Source organism: Penicillium cosmopolitanum (assembly GCF_028827165.1).
Source record: "Penicillium cosmopolitanum strain IBT 29677 chromosome Unknown utg000008l:1.0-4398992.0:1.0-4402845.0, whole genome shotgun sequence".
Taxonomy (NCBI): Eukaryota; Fungi; Ascomycota; class Eurotiomycetes; order Eurotiales; family Aspergillaceae; genus Penicillium; species Penicillium cosmopolitanum.
Window position 1 is genome coordinate 4,106,923 of NW_026622678.1, and position 21,462 is coordinate 4,128,384.

At 46.5% G+C, this 21,462-nt stretch overlaps 9 protein-coding genes across 9 annotated transcripts; 3 read left to right on the forward strand and 6 right to left on the reverse strand.

Moving 5' to 3' along the window:
- Positions 1-888: 888 nt before the first annotated feature.
- On the reverse strand, positions 889-1,299 carry N7509_008084 (uncharacterized protein; the record flags this gene model as incomplete). The annotated part of the gene is made up of 1 exon (XM_056632721.1): positions 889-1,299. The coding sequence occupies one exon, from the start codon at positions 1,297-1,299 to the stop codon at positions 889-891; it is 411 nt and encodes a 136-aa protein (XP_056488272.1).
- Positions 1,300-2,326: 1,027 nt separating this feature from the next.
- Positions 2,327-3,063, forward strand: N7509_008085 (uncharacterized protein; the record flags this gene model as incomplete). The annotated part of the gene is made up of 2 exons (XM_056632722.1): positions 2,327-2,411; positions 2,624-3,063. 2 exons carry the CDS (start codon positions 2,327-2,329, stop codon positions 3,061-3,063), a joined length of 525 nt encoding a protein of 174 aa, XP_056488273.1.
- Positions 3,064-3,501: 438 nt separating this feature from the next.
- Positions 3,502-5,120, reverse strand: N7509_008086 (cytochrome P450; the record flags this gene model as incomplete). The annotated part of the gene is made up of 2 exons (XM_056632723.1): positions 3,502-3,926; positions 4,004-5,120. The coding sequence occupies 2 exons, from the start codon at positions 5,118-5,120 to the stop codon at positions 3,502-3,504; spliced, it is 1,542 nt and encodes a 513-aa protein (XP_056488274.1).
- A 2,405-nt stretch (positions 5,121-7,525) lies between these two features.
- On the forward strand, positions 7,526-11,870 carry N7509_008087 (uncharacterized protein; the record flags this gene model as incomplete). Its single annotated transcript, XM_056632724.1, is given in 4 exon segments — positions 7,526-7,783; positions 7,849-10,188; positions 10,240-11,376; positions 11,394-11,870. The coding sequence occupies 4 exon segments, from the start codon at positions 7,526-7,528 to the stop codon at positions 11,868-11,870; spliced, it is 4,212 nt and encodes a 1,403-aa protein (XP_056488275.1).
- An 834-nt stretch (positions 11,871-12,704) lies between these two features.
- On the reverse strand, positions 12,705-15,101 carry N7509_008088 (MFS transporter; the record flags this gene model as incomplete). The annotated part of the gene is made up of 5 exons (XM_056632725.1): positions 12,705-13,532; positions 13,618-14,074; positions 14,139-14,337; positions 14,799-14,815; positions 14,941-15,101. 5 exons carry the CDS (start codon positions 15,099-15,101, stop codon positions 12,705-12,707), a joined length of 1,662 nt encoding a protein of 553 aa, XP_056488276.1.
- A 79-nt stretch (positions 15,102-15,180) lies between these two features.
- On the forward strand, positions 15,181-15,465 carry N7509_008089 (uncharacterized protein; the record flags this gene model as incomplete). The annotated part of the gene is made up of 2 exons (XM_056632726.1): positions 15,181-15,230; positions 15,336-15,465. The coding sequence occupies 2 exons, from the start codon at positions 15,181-15,183 to the stop codon at positions 15,463-15,465; spliced, it is 180 nt and encodes a 59-aa protein (XP_056488277.1).
- A 21-nt stretch (positions 15,466-15,486) lies between these two features.
- Positions 15,487-16,277, reverse strand: N7509_008090 (uncharacterized protein; the record flags this gene model as incomplete). The annotated part of the gene is made up of 2 exons (XM_056632727.1): positions 15,487-16,001; positions 16,058-16,277. The coding sequence occupies 2 exons, from the start codon at positions 16,275-16,277 to the stop codon at positions 15,487-15,489; spliced, it is 735 nt and encodes a 244-aa protein (XP_056488278.1).
- Positions 16,278-17,047: 770 nt separating this feature from the next.
- Positions 17,048-18,244, reverse strand: N7509_008091 (uncharacterized protein; the record flags this gene model as incomplete). Its single annotated transcript, XM_056632728.1, has 1 exon — positions 17,048-18,244. One exon carries the CDS (start codon positions 18,242-18,244, stop codon positions 17,048-17,050), a length of 1,197 nt encoding a protein of 398 aa, XP_056488279.1.
- Positions 18,245-19,124: 880 nt separating this feature from the next.
- N7509_008092 (uncharacterized protein) lies at positions 19,125-20,808 on the reverse strand (the record flags this gene model as incomplete). The annotated part of the gene is made up of 3 exons (XM_056632729.1): positions 19,125-20,383; positions 20,440-20,542; positions 20,590-20,808. 3 exons carry the CDS (start codon positions 20,806-20,808, stop codon positions 19,125-19,127), a joined length of 1,581 nt encoding a protein of 526 aa, XP_056488280.1.
- Positions 20,809-21,462: the final 654 nt, after the last annotated feature.

Sequence of the window (21,462 nt, forward strand, 5' to 3'; positions counted from 1 at the left end):
TTCATACTTTGGACTTACCCCGCAGTCTTTGTTTCACCGCGCCTTGCCTGACCTAACCTGCTGCTCTGCTCTGACTCGTCCTCGTTTTCTTTTTACGTCTGCGATCAACTTTCTTTGACTGGCTCGGGATACAGTCTCAAGACTCGACTACTTTATCGACTTGAAGCTCGGCCTTTCTTTCTTTCTCTGTTTCTTTTCTCTGCAATGCGGTATTCTTTGATTGATCCGGTCCCACCCAACTCCCCACAGTTGTGGTGGTGACATCACCGTGACGCCTGTCCATAGTTTACTCCGCAATCAATTCACTTTTTTTATTCTTTGGTTGGTTTTACTCGACTAATGAACGTATACCCCGTACTACCAGTATAACGTTTGCTATCATGCTACCCTGCGACCCTGGGTCGGCGGGTCAGCAGTTCCCCGCATTTGGATATGATTTAAGCTTTCCCACCCATGGAATGTCTTTGATTCATCGCGATGTGGAGGATACTTTTTGAACATAACTGGGACACTTAATCAGTGTAAATTTTGGGCCATCTGGAAATGTAATGTTTCTTGGACCTGGCCTTTTTCTCCGCCGGTGGTACCTACAGGTTTTTAACATCGACATTTGCTAGTGATATCTAGTATAATGCATCATTGAAACATCCTGCGGCTTTATGAATTCTGAACAAGCGTCAATCAGAAAAGAGTATACACGGCAAGGGCTGGCTAGTAGGTATACCCGTTCATACACCTCCATAATATCATCGCGGATACCTGGACAGTGTACACAAGGTCAACATATGGCAAATCATAATAACCATACATCCCGGAAATATTCAAACTCTGCATACCTTAGATCAAGCTCGATGGCATTCTAAGTACTTCTCACCCCGCTTGCAGGGTTCATTGGCCAGAACTGTACAGCATTGGCTTCTTCGATTCACAATCTCCACTGCCGTCCTTGGATACAGCAAGGATCACACCGCCATCAGACAGCTTATGGCCAGCCTTATATGGCGAGGAGCCGCAGTAGTCGGCACCGTAGCCGTACTCGGACTTGGTCCAATCGCAACCGTAGTTTTCGTATACGCAGTCGAAATCATCGGGGTTCAAGTTGCCGCTAGCGGCCTGAGAAGATCCGGCCGCTGCGACTGAGGACCATGATTGGGATGGGGTCGTAGATACACGGCTTGAGAGGGCGGAGGAGTAGGGAGCTGAAGTGGGAGTGATAGAGGGAGAAGTCGTGGTAGAGAGGGTCTCAGCTGCAGCTAAACTAGCGAGCAACATAGAGACAGAGTGAATATTGAAATGCATTTGACGGATAAAACGAAAGGTAATTTTATGATGGACAGAAAGCAGGTCAGAAAGGAAATGGAGGGTGTTTAAGACTGCAATCAGGGGTACGAGTACACCAAAGCGGCGGGAATTTGAACCGCATTATGCCAGAAAAAAGGAGAGATCTTCGCACTGGATTTGGCATTAGGGATAGAAACTGTTCTACGGAGCACTAATCGATGATAAAGGTGATAATCAATGCGTCTTCTACATTTGTTAGGAGATAGGAGAGAGACATCCACCATTTGGGATTCACTGTTGGCTTTCAGCCCTGAAGTGGCACTCACCAAGATACTCGTATCTCTCTGATCAGTAACAATACGTCTCGAAGTTGCTCTCGCCACTTACACTCTCCTTAATACCAAGAACAAATAGCTTGTAGTATTAAAGAGGGCTCTGGAATATTGATGGTCCTGTAGCATTCTACACACGATAGCTTACGTATATTGCAATATAAAATCTTGCTACCGACTCGTGCTGCTATGTCTTGCTGCAATTCCATGAATCATAAAACAAATCAAACATTGCAATGGACCGCTGAGTGAATCCTGGGGTGTTCATTTGATTCCCACTCCACATGGCGGGTGGCGCGGTGTAAGGCGGGAGACCAATGAAGGGTCGAGAAATTGCAATGGAGTTCATTACGGAGTACGGTTGCTAGGATTGCTACAAAGTTATCCATGATGGAGCCGCAAAGGAGTCTGCTGATCCCCTTTTATGGTGAGGTGTTGGCTACCGGGTTTCCCTGCCAAATCGGAGTTCACTGGATTGTCTAGACCACTTACAATATGAGCCTATTTGACCAAATTCGACCTACTTGTTGTCGCGCATCCAAGTTTCCATGGTTTTACAATGTGGCCAGACCTTCATCGACAGCATTTGGTTCTAGCACACGACATCATTCTGTAGCTTAAATGTATTTATACTTACCTCCACCCTGGATAAACCAGCTATTGATTATATTCTTGTCGCAGAAAAATATTGCTATTGCTCTAAATTCTCCAAAATGCCATTTGGCTCACTCTCGGTATCCAACACGGCCATTCCACAGTATGCTCCTCCATATCCTGTGGGTGGCAGTGACTATATAAGTGAATCCGTTCTCACCGTTTCCTATCACACATCCGTTCAATGTGTGCGCCATCTTGTGCCGGACATGCTAGAGCTTGAGGACGAACCACAGGTATCAGTAATGATCTTGCAGCACACAATGACATCCTTCGGCCCATACAATGAGTATGTCCACTCGGTTAAAGTCAAATACAATGGCGACACATTTGACTACTTCCTTTCCTCATCCTAGACAATGATTCGCCAATATCCTGCGGTCGGGAGCAATTCGGATTCCCTAAGAAACTTGGGAACGTGGATTTAGTGTTGAAAAGTGGATCGACGGTTATTCACGGATACGTGGAGAGACCAGTAGGTCAAAAGGTCGTTGAAGTTAATTTCCAGCCTGAAAAAAGAGTGAAGGGCGCAGTTGAGACAACCATCCAGGGATTAAATTTGCGAGTCATCCCCTCGGTGGTTCCGGGTCACAGTCCGTCCGTCAAGGAATTGGTACCAGTCGACATCAGCATGGAGGCCAGCGAGGTTTGGGAAGGCGATGGCTCTGTCTGCTTCCCTGAGCCATCGAGGTTCGACCCGATGCATGAAGTCAAAGTCATTCGGTACGGAAAAGCGACTTTGTTGCGGAATGCATCCCTTGCGATCCGTCTGCCGACACAGGTGTTCCAACTATAATCATACTATAGTTCGTACTCAATGGATGCGTGCGGACCATAATCTGAAGCGGGATAATTCACTGGTCTAAGGCTGCATACCAAGATGGATTTTGTTCATTCGTCTTCGGCTTTTTCTGAATATTATTCGATGTCGGCTCGGCTTTGATGTTTCCAAATAATTGTATGAAGTGAGAAGCGACAGTAATTACTTTACCATAGCAAATACATACTAAAAATATTCGATTTTCAAGGAAATAATGTAAAATACAGGAATCAACACCGCCAGTATTACTGCGGCCACTGTCGGCTCCCCCACTAGAGCCTTGGAACGGGTGCAAATATTAGGGATATCAATCAAGAACTTAACCTACTCATAAACTTTCTCTTCCCCAATTGAGTATCATCAATCAAATTTCTTGAGTCCTCTCTTACACGCGTACTATCCCTCGTACAGTGTTCAATCAGCTGTGAGAGCTACCTTCGTTCCATTCCGGGAGGTAACAGTCAACCCTCTTGACTCCTCCCATGGCCCAGGATCTCGACTCTCCAGCACGCGAAATTCCTGAGCCATCCGAACAATAACGTATCCGGCTTCGGTCAACGCATATCTTTGACCTATGCAAATCCGGGGACCACCGTTGAATGGCAAGTATCCCCAACGAGGTTGCAGTTTTCCATCTTCCCAGCGCTCTGGACGAAAAATTTCTGCATCTGGTCCATAAATGTCCGCTCGTCGATGCATCGCGTATACATTGTAGGATACGAAGGTTCCTTTCGATACAAACACTGGAGAGAGACCATCTGTACCTCCACCAACGGGTAGGACGGTATCTCGAATTGCCTCGCGCTGGTTGCGTGGCACGACGGGGTGTAAGCGTAATGCTAGAAAGGTTAGAACCTATCTTCAAGATTGGTGGGAAAGTATGATATTAATTTTGAATGCAAGGGGGTTATCCTACATTCATTCATGCAGCATTGGACGTATTTCATGTTGTTCAGCTCCGTATATGTTGGTGGTCGACCTTCCAAAAAGGCGACCTCCCTCTGCAACTTCTCCCAGATTGCTGGGTCCTTGGCCAGGACAAAGAATAAATTACTGAGCAGACTCGCAGTAGTATCGCGCCCTGCCAGCAAAACATTCATCAATTCGTCAAGAACGCGAGTTCTGTCAGTGGTTCGTGCTGCGAGCTCATGCGAGAAGATACGCTTTCGTCGCTTTGTCTCAGAGTCCGATTGTTCGGTCTCGGGCTTTTTAAGCTCGACAGCTTGGAAGGCTTCGTCGACGAACTGCTGAACAAATGTTCGACAGATCTGATTATATTTCTCGGCCTCAGCTTCATCATGAGAGAAGAAAAACTTCAGTGGAAATGGAATACCACGCGTCAAAATAGCCTTCTGGGCATTATAGAATGCCTCAGCAAAGCCACGCTCCGATTGCTCCGACTGCGACTTCTTCAACGTCCCAACCGACTGACCGAAAAGAAATTCCGTCGCGGAATCAATAGTGTATTGGAAGAATAATTCCTGCAAATCAACGGTTCTCCCATCGCGCGGCAGTAGCGCGAAAAGATCTTGAATCAGATTCTCAAGAGTCGTCAAATCGGCCACCTGGTCGCGACTGAAACTAGGCCGAATTAGAGCGCGCGATGAGGCCCATTGTTCGCCATCCGTGTCGAATATACCCTCTCCCAGAAGCGGTTTGAAGGAAGGAAGACGAAATCCGAGACGATAGTCTTTGAAGTTAAGCGATAGAACTGTCTTAATATTTTCTGGCTCAATAGTCGCTATCTGCTGCGAAATCAGGCCCCTGACGGTGTGTGTATTGCCATAACGACGATAAAACTCCGGGGTTCTTGCAATTAGTCTGTTTTCTTTCAGCGCCCGGATAGTCCCCGGGATCATATCAAGCCCGAAGAAAGGGTCTTTGTTGGCAGACCTCGCCACTGGCTGACAACCGTGGGCGCGTGCAAACTGGCGACGGATAAAGTAACCTTTGAGGAATACGTAGGCTATGGCTCCTAGCACTGTGACCAGCACAAGTACCAGACTAGGTGGAAGTCCGACAAGATTATGCATGTTGAATTGAACAGGAGATAAGAATGCCCATGAAAGGCTACGAAATGATGAGGAATTCTGGGGAATCTTGTTTAAAAAGAGGCAAATGAAGCCACGCGTGTTAGCTTTGTGCTCGGGGCGGCCAGATTTGAATTCCGAGCCTGTCAGATACGCGATGCTGTGGTGGGGTACTCGCGGGGGTTTCACTAGAATGTCATTTGAATCCTGGAGCCTACCTAGGTCCTAGACAAACTCGTGATATTTTGACGTATCAGGAGAGAAGAATTTGTTAATGACGTGGGGATCTGAGATCTGAGACCCGTCGTCAATCGGTTTACGTGGTCAGCGGGATTATCGTACGGACACGGAGTCAATTTGAGTCCATGTCCGTGCATCTAACTCTCCGCACTCTGTACCCGAAATCCGATGCAAGGTCCAAGCACTTAATTTCATGTACTGCAGATGTTCTGGATGGATGCTCTCTAAATATCCGAGCGTTTTTTTTACATGTAGGGAGAACCGATTGACACCGGTCGGGCGCTAGATCAGTGTCATTCAAATGCTTGGAATGGACGTGAGAAGCTTATTCAGTCTTTGAAAGTATATAGATCCCTCTGGCTTTAACATAGCGAAGGGCAACTACACGCCGTATCGGACTCGGAGTACCTAGTATATTTACTTGGTACTTGCGAAAGGCTGTATACATTGGTTCGGTTTTCATATCTAAAGCCTTGCAAAGAAGCAGGTTTTGGCTTGTTGACTTGCTCTGTATTAACAGCTCTCTAAATTGGTTATGAACATAATGCAGAATTCTCAAACCCGACGGCTTTGCCGACCGAGTATTGACGAATGAAGTTGGACCAGATGGTCTGATTTGACTCGAGGAGCTGATTACTACGCAGGGAAAGAACATAGGGAATTACTGGAACGTTGTAGTCTTTTGCAATGTTGGCCAGCGTTTTGGTATTGATGCCGCCAAACGAGGGGTGGTATGTGGAACAGTATCTGGGCTCTGTAAGGCAAGTATGAACATGCCGGCACTCATTTGTGCGGAATATTTGGTCCATGGGGTATAGAAATAGACTATGAGGAGCGTGAAAGTTGAAGACTGGCTAGATGCGCTGAAAAGTCGGCTTCGGAGTTGATTTCAATCATCCTCGTCATGAAGGTTATCTAACCTCAAAAATAGCTGAACTGAGATATGTGCTAAGGTCAGTAGTACTTAAAAGGATAATTCCAGTGAAACAGCGCGCCAGTTCGATCTTAGGAGACCGTCAAGCGACTGCTAGTAAGTCGCTGCCAATAAAATTCACAAGCCCAAATGAATAATGGGAAGGGTCTCCAATCATTCAGAGAATTCACTTTGATTTTGCTTCCTCAATTTTTCAATGCAATTTTAATGCAGTTTGAAGCCATGAATAAGGCCTTTCCTATTTCATAATAATGTCAACATAAGGCTATTTAAGGTGCACATTCGGCTAATTCCAACTCTCTTCATTTCCAAAGTTCTCGCGTCTCTCGCTGGGTCAACAGATTTTTTTTAACACTGGAGAAACCTACCGATATAGTGAGCCTCCGGTCTAGACAGCTTCCAAAGGCTGCCCAGTAACTATGTACCTTATTAAGCCTCTTAGTAATATAGCTCCACACCTGCTGCTAATTTATAATTGGACAGTAAACACCGGGCACTACGTAGGGCTTACTTGGGGTAAGTCACTGACGGTCCATGGTCATAATCACTCAGCGATCATTATCCTGAGCCCCTTTGTAAAAACAGCAGTGATTTAATGTGACAATTCGCTCTCGTAGACTACCAAGTTTGTATAGGTACTCCTACGCACGTTTTGTGACTGAGTTAGCTGAGCTGTGTGCGAAGTACACTGCCCCTGAAAGGAAACTGCTCGGCAATCCCCGCTGACACGCACCGTCTTCATCCAATCGTTAGCGAGACCGAGTGGGGGCAGGGGATTTTTACAAGATCGTCAACGGCATCTTCACCAGTTCGTCTCGAAATTATTAGATTCAGTATAATTGAGATTCCTTGTTGCACAAAGTAGTTTGAGAGTTCAATCGTCACGGCTGTGCCGAAATTACTCTATAAATGTCATAAGACAATCTCACCACCGAGCGTAGTACAATATATGCGCGCTTAACACAGCAAAGCTGGGCATAAGCAGGCCCAATTTCCGAGCTTACTGTAAGCTAAAATTCTACCCTATCTCTTTACCGCGATGGCGCCACCCCTCTTTTTACGCAGCAATCCTCAGCCGCTTTCTCGGGGCGACGATGCCGTTTGTCTTCAGCTGGTCTCGTCGCCCAACATAAAATAAATACTCCGAGGGATCTACCCACCCGGTGGGCACTTTAAATCAATCTTCAGCCAGAAGAACATAACAGGACATACTGGTACTCACATTGTCGTTCAGATGTCCGCTGATATCCCAGACGATTATAATATCCAGGAGGCGTGGAATAAGGCATGCCAGGCCTTTGCGCAGACCGCCAAGGTCGATCTGACCAAATCCCCGACTTTCACTGTTGATGAAGTCCTCGACCAGATTCATCAAAAGCAGCAGGATGACGATGAGAAACATAATAAATACAGGGTCGCCAAGGATGCTATCGCCAAGACGAGCAAGTTTATCATGCTGTTGGGCGGCATAGCTGCTCAAGGTGCCAGCATGGTGAGTTAATTGATGATCGGAAGGGGTGCAAGGGTGTATGTCATTGATTGACACGGCGATTCTAGGTTTTTGCTCCGAGCAGTCTTTGCTTCAACGCGATTTCATACCTCGTTGATGTCGGAGCCAAATACAAGCGCATCTTCAGCAGTCTGGCCGAGCTCTTTCGGCGAATCTCTGATGTGCTTGAGCGATGCAAGATCTACATGCGATTACCGGCGGAAGCAGTCGATATCGCCCTGCGCAAGATCATCAACGAAGAGTTGGTGTGCTTTGTTGATATTTGCGCCTTGTCAATTAGGGTGATGAGGGGAAACAAGATCCTCACCGCGCTCAAGGTTTTCGCCTTCGACAGCGACGAAGGTGTTAGCGGTCAATTGGGCCGTTTGGCTTCACTCGTTGAACGTGAATCCCAGATGCGCGCGACGCTGGGATTCGAGTCCCAGAAAATCAGCGAGAAAGTTATCGTGGAAACCCGCGATGGAACGAAGAAAGTCACCGCTTCTGTTGATAAGCTTTTGACGTTTGAGAAGAAGAGAGATGCCGACAACGTGGCGCAGCGACTTTTGAGCAATATTGATAATAACCTTGACAATCCCAGCGAGACAATGAAGAGTATTCAGGCTATCTTCAAACGTCATTTGAATGACCAAGTTCAGGGTAGCGGAGAATGGCTTCAAGAAGACCCTCTGTATACAGCGTGGTTGAATACACAGTCGCGATTTTCAATTCTGGGCGTGGCTGGGGATGAGGGGTTTGGAAAATCTTTCCTCTTTACCGCCATTGCGAGGAGCCTGCAAGAACTGTGTGGTGAAGGTGGAGACGAAATGTCATGCAAATCTGCAGCATACTCTTTCTTTGACCATGAAACGAAAGATACGTCTCTGGTCAAGGCTCTGGAGGCCCTTGCCTGGCAGATTGCTAAATCGGACATGTTATACAGAAAGGATTTGGGCTCGGTGAATACAGTCGGTGTGAACCAGATCGGCGATCTCTGCAATCAACTTTTCGGCAAATCTTATAAAACCGATTCCACCTTCTTTCTCTTGCTGGATGGCGTGGATCGAATTGATAAACAACATCTCAAAGAGTTTGTGGATGTGCTAGGCAATTGGCGATCCAAGTCTGTCGAATGGCCTCGGTTTACTCTTCGCATTCTCCTGACTGGCCGGACGGAGACAGTTGCAAAGATTAAGACTGAGCTCGGAGACGGAATTTCGGTTCTTGATATGGCATCCAAGAACCGCCACGATATGGTCAAGTTTATCGACGACCGCATGAATAAGATGGATAACCTGAGCGGGTCGTCTGAGCAGGTGAGGTCTCTCCGGGAGGAAGTCTTGGAAGCTCTCACAAACCAAACAAACGGCGACTTCGTCAATGTCGGACTTCTCCTGGACGAAATTAGTGGCAAGCAACGCCCAGGCGAGATCCGTGAAATTTTGTCCAGGTCGGGCGAAGATCGGTCAGATACGATTGCTCGCAAGATCGAGTTCCTCAACGAAAGTCTTAGCGAAGAGGATATCTCTGATTTGAACGATTTGCTGACTTGGGTCCTTTTTTCGTTCCGTCCTCTCTCACTTGAGGAATTGGAGGCGGTTATTTTCTTGAAATCCCGCGAGCCCTCTCTCCGGCCTCTGGCTGAGAAAATCAGAGATCAGTACTCCTCGGTATTCCATATTGCGGCCGCGCGTGTCCACTTCGTCTCCGACTCAATTGCCGATTTTCTGCGCGGAATCTCAGGTCCAGAAAAGGAGGAGGATGAGGAAAGCTTGAAAGACACAGGCGATGTGAATGATTCTGAGGTCAGAATTGTCCGACGGTTCTTGGAATCCGTTTGCGATCCCAAATTGTTTGACAAGTTCGGATTCGAAGATTTCTTCCAGCGCAAACTCAAGGGCAAGACCGCTCGTGTTGGGGTCAATGCTGATATGGCACACCTGACGATCGTCTCGGCCTGCTTAGAGGTCATCTGTGCTAAGGAGTCACCAGGCCTTGACCCTCTGCTTGAATATGCAGTCGAGTATTTCGGTGATCATCTCGAGTCCGCGGATCCTTCGTTAACACTGCCACGACACAAAATAGCTTTGGGTCCGCAGTTAGTGAAAGTTTTCACTGATGACGAGGTCATTGAGCGGTGGTGGATCCTAAGTAACAATTGGATGCGGAAGCAATGGCTTTATGTTGATTCTTACGCCGACGTTGTTTTGAGATGGTTGCAGGATTCTGCTGTCACTAAGAATATACCGGAGGAACAGAGAAAATGGATCAAGAGTCTCAGTTCCAAATCCGAACTTGAGGCAGATCTTCTTGAACACGTCGGCAGATTTCTTGCTCGCCGATGGCTCCAGTCCGGCGCAGACGGTGTTGCATTCCTGTTTGACGCCGCTCATGGCTATATCTCAAAGGTAAAACTATCAATCTGTTTCCAATTGACATGACAAGCTAACAGATTGCAGATTGAAAACCGGAAGGACTCTAGCTATGTACGTGTGACCGCGGATCCCGATGTTTCTCAAATCGAGCCTTCCCACATCATGGCCGCCGTGACCTGGGCCCAGCAGCGGATCGGAATCGAGAAACTCGACTATGAGGAGAACCGCAATTTGGCGCGAACTCTGCGCGACTACGGAAAGTTCGACGAAGCCATCGAGCAATTCAAAATCACATCTACACTTGCCAAAGAGAACTGGTTTTCTCAGATTGGCCTGGCGGAGTGTTATGGAATGAAGAGTGACTTTGCCGCAGCCATTGAGACCCTCGAGGCCACAAAGCAAGGTATTGAGAGTGGGGAAATTGGGGATCCAGAAGAGCTCGAAGACTGGTTGGTGGATATCAATAATGACCTGGCGAAATGGAACAGAGAGCTCGGCCGCGGCGAAGCGGCTCTCGCAATTTACGAGAATCGATTGAAGGTCTACCCGGAAGACTACGGCACCACTTACAACCTTATTTCGCTGTTGCACAAAGAAGGAAAACACCAAAATTTGCTGGAATTGCTACAGTCGCTGAAGGATAGCACGGACAGAATTACTGGGCTCGATCTTCTAACCCGCAATTTCCATGAGCACTACGAGCAAGATCTGTATAACGAAGCTCTCTTCGCGTCTGTAAAGGGTGATCAGGAATTTGATATCATCTTCCAGGGCTACAACGACGCCGTTCTTGCCGCGAGGGAACAATCCGCCCAGGAGAGGAAGGCCGGCAATACCACAGGAGAGTGGAAGGCTCAGATGTGTCAGGTTGACCTCATGACTCAGATTGCACTCCTGTGCACAGCACATGGCACTGGATACCCCGATCGAATTCAATGTGCAATCGACCATTTGCTGCGCATCCTGGCGGTCAACGAAATTCACGACGGCTATATTGCGGCGAAGCAGGCAGTCATCTGCTCGCAGCTCGCTCTGATTTGCTTTGACAAAGCTCAAGAGTATCCAGATAGTGCGACGGAATACCTCAAGCACATGGAATACGCCGCGACATTCAAAGGCGCAGAGGATCTGGTCTGTGGGTTCTATGGCTCGCATCCAAGCCGCATCCTCGCCCGCTACCATATTCTCCAGGGGATGTTGAAAAGGCTCGAAGTATCCTGCGTCCATATATCAAGCAGAACCTAGATCTTCTCTCAGACGATGATCCTCTCAACGACTGGCAAGCGTATAATGGTTTAGCAATCCATTTTATGTTTGCCGGACAAGATGCAGATGCTCTCGCTGCATGGTCTCTGATAACTCCGAACGGGGACGAGGAAAATCCTGTACCTGACTTGTCTGGGGATGACGCTGAAGAATTCTCTAATTACTGCGATGGCAACTGTGGTACTTACTGGAAATATGCCGATGATTTCTACCTGTGCAAAACCTGTCACTATGTGCAGTTCGACAAAGAGTGCTTGGACAAACTCCGAGGTGGGACTGGCGAAGCCAAGATCTGCTCTAAGCACCATGATACACTGCATGTTCCAGCGTACGATGCAGCTGAGCGCGAAAGAATTGGCGAAGGGAATGTCAAGGTTGGGGAGGAAATTCTGACAGTGGATAATTGGCTCCAAGGAATCCGCAAGGAGTGGGGTATCAAGTTGGTATGATAAAGTTATGAATTGGATGGTTGACGGCTGTTGAAGGATTTATGTGAAATGCCAAATCTCAAAGTTGATTGAATTCATAATAGTTTCAGGATGAAACTTCTGCCACAAGATCAGACCTGCTACTCTCAGATCTGTTAAATCCGGTATGGGTAAACCGCTAAGTAACACGGGGCTGGGTAGGGCCATGATTGGATACACATAGGTAAAACAAGCTGGCAATTCTCACTTTCAACTACATATTTTGGAGGAATTCGAAATGGCAAGAAATTATCACAGCGCCGGACCTCAAAAGGAAACCTCGTCGGGGTATTGGGCTCTGTCGTAGCTAGATCCATTCAAGATTTCCGGAAAAGAGCAAAAAGATGGACTCGCGGGGAATCGAACCCCGGACCACTCCCATGCTAAGGGAGTATTATACCACTAAACCACAAGCCCATTTGATTATTAATTTCAGAAACATGTGGCTATATGAGCTAAGACTCAACTAGTATGTTGTCTTAGAAAGGATATTCAAGGTAGAGGGAATTATAGGAATATATCCCGATCTCTAGAAGGATTTGTGGAAGTCTAGGAGCCGAATAGGTAAACTGTGGAGTATTCAGTATGGAGGTCAGTCATAAATGGTCAAAGTCCCTGATGAAAAAAAGTATTTGTTGTGATATATTTTCCAAGGTTGAGGACCCCGGGTGGATGTTTCATGGCCAGATGTGTACTAATATCATGCGAATGCCCAGGTGACGGGACTGGTGGATCTGCCTGAATGCTGGATTCTAGGTACCTAGGTAGGTATTTACTTTTTTCAGAGAAGATCGAGTTCATAATTCGCACCAAGCCCTATCTTGAAGGGCTGGATCTAGCCCTCAGCTTCGCTCCAAAAATGTGGAATAAAATCGGAATCGGTGATATAGCCAACGCAAGGAATGCCAAAAGGCTGTTTCCCCATCCCAGCCCCAGTTTGTCATATAACTTCAGTCCACAAAGAGGAAGCAAGCCACCTGCTAGGCTCCGAAGAACGGTGCAGGCGGCAATTGCACTGGCAGCATGCTGCGTAAATGCATCCACCAGGTAGGTCTGGATACCCATGAGAGTGATGATCATTCCGAAGCCCGTCACAGCAGTTCCAATCTCAGGAACAACCCAGTGGATATGCTTATCGGCCGACCAGCCATAAATGAAGAGACCAACGGGAATACTGAGCGATCCTGGCATAGCAATATACCAAGGAAGTCGATCTTCTGGCTGGGGATCCTCCTTTCGTTGAATACGCAACTTGATTTCACGATCGCTAAGCATTCCAGCGTAGAGAAGGCCGAGTAGCATCCCGACCCCACTGCCCAAGAAAGAAAGGCCACTTTCCCCCGAAGAGAAACCATATTGTCCTTCGAATACCAAAGTAAAAGTGGTAAACAGAATGTACAAAAGACCGTAAAGCACAGCAATATAAATGCACATCGACGCCACAATTGGGGAGAACAACAGCATTCTCGTCGGTCGAACGAAACTTTCCAGGAATCGTTTTGTAGTCGGTATTCCATCGTCCAGGCGAGATTTATAGCCCATATTTCCGGTCTTCTTTCGGAGTCCTGCGGCTTTCCTTTCCAATAAGGTCGGAGTGTGGGTTTCAGGCACGACAAAGAAGAATACAATTGAAGCGGCTCCACTCTAAATTTTGAAACGGAGAGAACGACACGAAATTAGCAAAGAATAAAAAGCAAAAATAGACTTGTCAAATCTTTGGAGTACTCACCGCAATGGAGAGGACCCAAAAGACCCATCGCCAGCTCTTCACCTCAACCAAGTAACCACCAATAACTGGTCCTATAATAGGACCAAAGAGCGGGCCCAATGACCAGAGCGCCATAGCTTTACCACGACTCTCTGTTGGCATAATATCAACAATTGTACCACTTCCAATCGTTGTTGGCGTAACACCAGCCACTCCATCCAAGAACCGAAACACCACTAATGATGCCAGATTTGGAGCTAATGCACTGGCAATGTTGAATATGAAAAACAGCATATTAGATACATTGTAGACCACAAAACGACCACTGTACTCGCTCCAGGGTGCCACAATAAGTGGGCCAAATGCGAACCCCAGAATGTATACAGAAATGACGAAGGTCGTAAGAATTGTAGAACTGTTATCAAAGTCGGCCATTACCTGGGGGACTCCAGGAGCAAAAATAGATGACGCGAGGGGGCTGTATATCGATGTTAGAGAAGAGGCTTTTGAGGGTCAAATATGAGATCATAGGGGTTGCATACGTTAGAAAAGTGATAAAGGAAACCATTGAAACGATGGACCATTTGCGCACTACGCTCCAGTTCATCGGATTTTTGGGATCTTGGTCGGCAGGCTCATCCCAAAAAACGTCCATATCATCATCGGCCCCTGCACTTTTCCTTTGCTCAGTCCTATCGGCTGGCACATCTTGGTTAGATGCAGGCGGCAGGTCCTCCGACTCTGGTAAAACTTGGTTAGTCATTGTACCCTAGCCACCTCCCACAACGTGAGACCGAGACTGTTGCGCTCAAAGAGAGATGACCTTTTGCTGTAGGAAAGAGTGTTCGAATGGTCCGTTTTTTTATAGCTTGAACCATGGAAGGAGCAGTATGTTATACAACTGGATAGCATCTTCCCGGCGGTCATTTAATGCAACTTGTGCAGTTTCAGATGGATGGCGTCAAAGTGTTGACTATCTTTCCACCGGCTATGTAAAGGAGTATTCGTATTCGGATTTCAGGTAGGCCTATTATTTGCTGGAAAAATGATTGATCCTTGACGTCCCCACTACTTGTCGAGGCAAAGATACCACCGTACAGAGCCAAATGTATGCGTGCGTACTTTTTGGTCGAATGGCACATTCTGTCCTATTTCTGTCACGAAACTACACGGATACACGCTGCCGTAATTTAGCGTTGTACCTGTCGCAAGACTGAGACTGCACGCGACATTAGTTTTGTAACTGGATTTGACTCATATTAAATCCATGGCTTAGGCAGAGAAATGGCGAGTTGGGAATACACAAATAGGGGGTTGGCAGAATATAGGGTGTATTACACATACGAGTTCCAGGGTCCAGGGTTCGAGGTCGCAGGATCTGTTGATTTCTTGGACGATTTGATTGGGTTAGGGTACGTACTCGTCTTCGGATTCGGGTTCGGGTTCGGGTTCGGGTTCGGCCCATACGTGTAACTCTTCTGTACACCGTGCGGAGTACGGAGCATTCCAGAGTATAAAGGGGTGTGCGGTCGGGCTATGTGAGCACCATCAGGATGGTCTTGCTAAATTTAATATTGTTCAATCATGAAGAAGCTGCCGCGACCTGAAGGATCGAATTTGGCAGCGATTTTAAAGTAAGTTAAATTGGTCGGCACATATGAAGTCCTTCAAATCCATGAGTGTACGTATTATTGCAGATGGACCACTACAGCGTCCATCGATCACCACATTTTAAAAAGACTATGCGTATTCCTCCATACGAAATTCCGCGTGATGGGTATGGCTTTTGCAGTAATGTCCCACCCGACTGAAGAAAGTACTATGATTCCCGTTCAAGAAGAGCAGGGACAGGTTGGCACAGAGAATTGAGCCCAAGTACGAGATCCGTACCTATTCCCATTCCTTCATCAGCGTGTTGGCTTCAATCACCTTATCGAAATTGACAATGTGGGTTGAGTGGCACCATGGCTTGATTGAAATTTCCTTCCGAACAGTATCAGCAAAGACCGAGCACCATTGTTGGCGTGGATAGGCCTCGTTAATCTGGGCACGGATGGTGCCATGAATCATTTTTCCAATGTCCTGAACATGTGGATGAGCGCCGGTATTGTCGTAGATCGTGGCCAGCTGAATTAATTGGCCGATGAAAGTGATGGTACCATCGACTCCCAGATCTTGATGGCGAATGATTGCCTCCGCAGCTGCTTCCGCCTGATCGATAGTGGAACCAAATTCCTTCAGAACTTGCAGAGCTTTGATACCGCCATATAGATCGAATGACATTCGTGTTGCTGTTAGGTTCTCTTCTGCCGTGCCGAGGTCGTGCAAGAGGCACGTCAGTGCCCAGGTCACCGGGCTAAGGGTGGCAGCCTTCTCAGGGAACTGCTGTTTGGCGATGACCATCCCTATTGAAGAGTTAAATGAGGGATCTAAGGAATCCAGGGTCTATGTCTAGCCTCACCATAATAATAAACCCTCATCGAGTGATTGAAAGCTGCCGGATGCAAAACCCGTTTCGCATAGTCGAAAGTTTTTGTCACGATGGGATCATCAGAGGGGAAGCTGACTTCACTGATTGAGAGGTTTTCGGGTTCGTTGATAAAGGGTCTATCACCAAATATCACACCTGCATCAACTGGAACACTGGTCCAGCCATTGCTTGCGATTTCGTGTTGGCACATAATATCGGATGTTGATGAAGAGTAGATGTTCAAAAACGGGAGGCTTGTTTCAAGCTTTAATTGTAGGAAGAGCTTCGAATTTTTAGAAACTGAAAGTCAAAACTGCGAACTGTGACCTTATATAGCTGACCTGCCTAGTCGGCTCGTACGGAATTGTCTTTAAAAGTTGTTGTTGATCCCGTAAGCCAACCTGACTCTTTTCTCGCACTCCAATTCGAAATTTACAGCTTAGAAATCGAATTTGCGCCTCATACGCCCGAATATCTCGAGATTTTCCAACATGGCTTACTGTGGTGGTCTCACGCTTACCCAATTAGGAAGTTGATTCTGGTGGGGCCTGGTGGCGATTTGATAGGTCAGCGCGAAACATGAACAATGACACATGCCGTGCCTGTGTAAGACTCGGTGCCACCAGATAAGCATTTCAAGATTTTGACTTCGGTTCTTCTCTAGCGTAATGCTTGGTGGATGCTCGTATTCTGATTAGGAAGTTGAGCCATGTACAAATCAGATGGGGTCGCTAAGTCTTTTTCAAATGGTCCCTTGAGTGAGATTCGGTAATATACCTATTTTGAGAAAAGAAAGCCACCACTACCTGGTGGCTCCAAGTCACATTCCATGAAAAACCTTGGCTAGTAGTGCTAGTACATCGAGATGCATAAAAACATCGTAAATAGAATCCGAGGATGAGCACGAACAAGTTGAAGCTGTATTGTAATGGCATTATGGAATAAGTGTATATTTACCGTTTTATTATTTGCGCGCGATTGTCAGATCAGTAGCCATCCCTGGCCCATGACTTCAATTTCTTGATGTGCCTTTCCCGAATTATCACTCGAGTCCTGCTTTTGCCAGTATTCCTGTAGGATCCTGGAGGCGTTGATGACATTCAAACAAGAGGTAAAATCCCAAAGGCCTCGTAAAAGCGCCGTTATAGACTCTCTGGTATTTCCTGTTTTGCATTCCAGGCCTGCAATAAATGTGGGCCATATGAGGCATTTGAAAAACATCTCGTCCGCGGCGAGAAGCTCGATTGTCGCGATTAATTCCGAAACTAGCGTTTCATTTTCTGTTCCTTGAGTACTGATAGGTGTATTGGCCGGGGATGCGAAAGCACGGAATATCCTGGTTCCATAAATGAAGGCAGCGATCTTGTATCCTTTTGCCAGCAAGGAAAGCTTCTCAATGTCGCTGGAAACAGTTAGGGAAATGACCCTTGATGCCCACCGCTGACAATCAAAGTTTCTTGTCATGTCAAGCATGATCATAGTGTCCCGTATATGGTCATTAATAGCGTCAGTCTTTTGACTGTCTAAGTTTCCGAGGAAATCTCTCTGGCTAGAGAAGTATCGAATCGCTCTTAACAAAAGATCCGGGCAGCCGAGGAAGCTTCGAACGATTGACTCGTGTTTCATTTCGCTATCACAGTTGGGAAATGCTTCTGATTTTGACTTGGAGCCTGACAATGCATCTCCGAGTGTTGAAATCCTGGAGTTAGTCAGTACAATGATAATTTGCGCCGTATAATTAGTCAGAGAGGGGCAATACAAATTCAATTGTCGGGAAATGAATTTCCTCGTATCGGTCGCCATATCACCATGGCTACTCTTAACCTGGCATTTTGTTTCTTGGTCGAGGCCGGGATCCAGTAGAGAGCTGCCAAGGTTGACAAGGCCCCTCGCACCACAAATATGATGATTCCAGCCATCCATGCCAGACTCTAGGAGATCGAGGAAGATAAGAAGAAAGATTGATGCCAGTAAAGTGTTCTTTCGAGAGATCTCATGGCCATTCAATGACCGTGTTACTGCTTGGATGGTTTGTCGTTTGAAATGGAGGGCATCTAAATTAGCAACAAGGAATCGAGGGGCCATATTGGTATAAGTCTGGTCGAAATATTGCCCTGTATTGGTAAAGTGCCGTGCAGACACGGCAATTATACATTTTTGTAAGGGAATATCATCCATGGCGTAAGTGAGTAAATGCCGAAACGGATTATTGTCGCTATCGCAGAGGATGAATAATTTGCAGATGCGACGGTTAACTTGCAGCTAGTCTCAGTATACCATCGTCAAAAAGAAACTTCGCTAACTCACAATAGTCCAGATAGAATTTGGAGGAAGAATTCATGTCTTGCATGCAGGGATCTTCCATGGCGACTGAAGGGTGTGGGTTGTTTGCCAAAGCCTTCCGATGGAAGGAATTAATCCGTTTGTGCTTTGTTTGAACAGACAACTTCTTGCTAGAAGCTTTCTGTTCATCTTCAAAACGGCGTCCGCGCATTTTACCGCGAATCGCCACACCATTCACCCATCTTATTGGTCTTTTCTCGAAACATTCCAGGCCGGCTTTGTCGCACTTTGCGCAGGGGATATTGGACCGATCGCACTGGATCGTGCGGCTACGACATGTCCAGCATGCGTCGCGCATTTTCAAACCGACGAGTCACGAAGCAGGGAAAATACGAGAAACAGAAAGGTGAGGTTGAAGTTCCACGTCAGAAATGAAAAGCGAACCGAACTGCTCCACTTCGTCCAGATGGAGATTGGTCCGTGCGGCTGACGGGAATGCGTCACAACTGCCCAGGAGGTGGTGATGTAGCTTAGCACGGTGAAATTTGGTGAAATAAATATATGCATAAGAGACCTGGGGGAAATTGCCAATAGTCCAAAAAATAAAATTCGGTAAGCTAATAGTACAAAATGGTTGAAGAATTGACTAGCAGTCCATGTTTTGTGACAACCTTGAAATACTGTATTCCATGCGGAGATGAGAATAAAATATCCAAAGAATTCATGGATTTAGTTGAAATTCTGAAGTCCTTTCAATGGTTTGCACTAGCATCAATCAGTAGGGATACAAGAATAGTTTATTTTCCAAATCAGTCAAGTCCAGCACCGCCAGATTGACCTTCTTTCTTGTAACTGCACCGGTTTCATCCACTTGCTCGATGCAGCCCTCTCGCTCGTCTTCACCCAACTCAGCAATCCACTCCTTTCGTTGCGTATTTCTTCTTTTCAGAATAAAATGGATCACACCGAGAATCGCAGGTGTTCCTGCCCAACTGACCACAATCATCGAGATCCACGCACCATAATACCTTGGAGCTGCGCTGGGTACCCAAATCTGCGGCGAAACAAGATTTCCCACACTGTATCCGATCATGAACATTCCATTCCGTGTGAGCTTCTTGGTATATCCCGCGGCAGAAGAAGTTGCCCACCCGAGCGCAATGATATACGTGATAGAGTATGTGTTTTCGGCGAGAAGCATGCAGGCAAGCAATGCGAGCTTTTGATCCCAAGCAATTGTCACCATGCATATGCCTCCGATCAATGCTAAGCCACACCAGACCAAGCTATGCACGGCTAGATATTTGGGGAAACGTTTCAACGCGAAGGTGGCGACAATGCAAAGAAGAACACCGAATCCTCCGCCTGCTGCGGCAACGAGTGTGGATCCTAGATTTGATACCCCGAGTGAGGTTATGAGGAGATTCTGCTGACCGTAGGTCAGATTGTTACAATACATCAGGGTAAATGCTTGCAATGCAAAAAGCCATGAGACAGAGTCCTTCATCGTCTCCATAAATTGGGAGCTTTTGAACTGTTTCTGCTCGATGGAGCTTTGATGCGATTCGTGCACTCGGCGAATGACCTGCACTTTCTCTTCGAGAGATAAGAACCAAGCCTCGGTTGGGTTGCTAGGATACCCAAACCACACCCAAATAGAAAGCAAAATTGTTAGCCCCCCGATGACGATCATGAATAGCTTCCACGGAAGAATAGCCCCTTGACTGAATAGCAGACCATATGAGATAAAACCGGCAGGAATCGGGGCACCGACACAGGTAATCCATAGAATAGGCTGTAAAAATGATTGTTCTTGGCGATTGAAGAACATACCTATAGTGATTTCGAGCGCGGGGACGATCACTGCTTCTGTAGCACCAAGAGCCAGTCGCAAAACCACCAGACCGGCATATTTAGTGGCAACGCAGTGAAGCAAGATGACAGTTCCCCAGGAAAATATGATTCCGCTCACAAATTTGCCAAATGGGAGTCGCTGTAGGAGGTAATGCCCAGGCACCTGACCCACGAGGTATCCTGAAAAAGCCAATGAGTGGAATGATCTTCGTAATTTTCCACGGAGAAAAACTTACCAACATAGAAAAATGTGTTGAGATTATTGTACTGGGCCTTTGATATACCCGTCTCTTCAAAAATCCCAAGAATTGCAGCATATCCAAGTGTGGATTTATCAATCTATATCTGTTAGTGTAGGTATTAGAGATGTGACGTAAAGAACTTACGAATAACATGATATTGATGACCGAGAGCAAGAATATAATATGAAAGTATAGCTTTCTCCGAAGCTTTTTCTCATTGTCTGGTGTCAGTCGTCCGAAATCATCGCCATGATCCTCGAGTAGACGTAGAGTGACATCGGCATATTTTTCCTGCACGTTTTTCACTTCGGCAGATGTTGAAACCGGGGGCGTTTTAGTATCCATATTGTCAGAGGCCCCCATCAAAGCGTGAGCCGATTGAGAAGAGAGACTAGTTGGATGTTTTATTTTCCTTCATGAGATGCCTTGCACCCTGGGGCTTAAATAGACTCAAACTTGAAATCCGCAGTGGATCTGATTTTCTTAGCCACTTCTGCTCCCGATTGTGCCATCTTCGGAGTTGTAGGTCTTCAAACAACTTTCAAACAACTTGAAGATGCAAATAGTTGTATTAGATCGATAATGAGAAGCAAACTTCATTTTAAGCGGCCAAATAGTTCCAAACTCTTCAGATTGAACTAGCAATCCATCAACAAAACGAGCACAGATCTTAAAGACGTGGACTGGAAGTTCAGAAATACATGCATGAACCATATAGGGCCGAGATGATGTTATTGCTTGATTGCCGACCATGGAATTTTTATCGCGTAAAAGTGGGTCGAAGGATTTATGGCACAATACTGACCCCGATTGCACAAGTCAGATGGAAAACAGGAACGGAATTGGTGCATTTCAAGAGGTTAAGAAAAGAAAGCAATGTTTTCAGAGGGAGCTTGAATACTTTCATACAATAATTCCTCGGGCGGAGCTGGTGCTCTTCGTGGAGACGTCTGTTGCCAAGATGCTCGGGATTTATCTTGAAAGCGCGTAAATCCTAGAGCCATCTTTGTACATTCA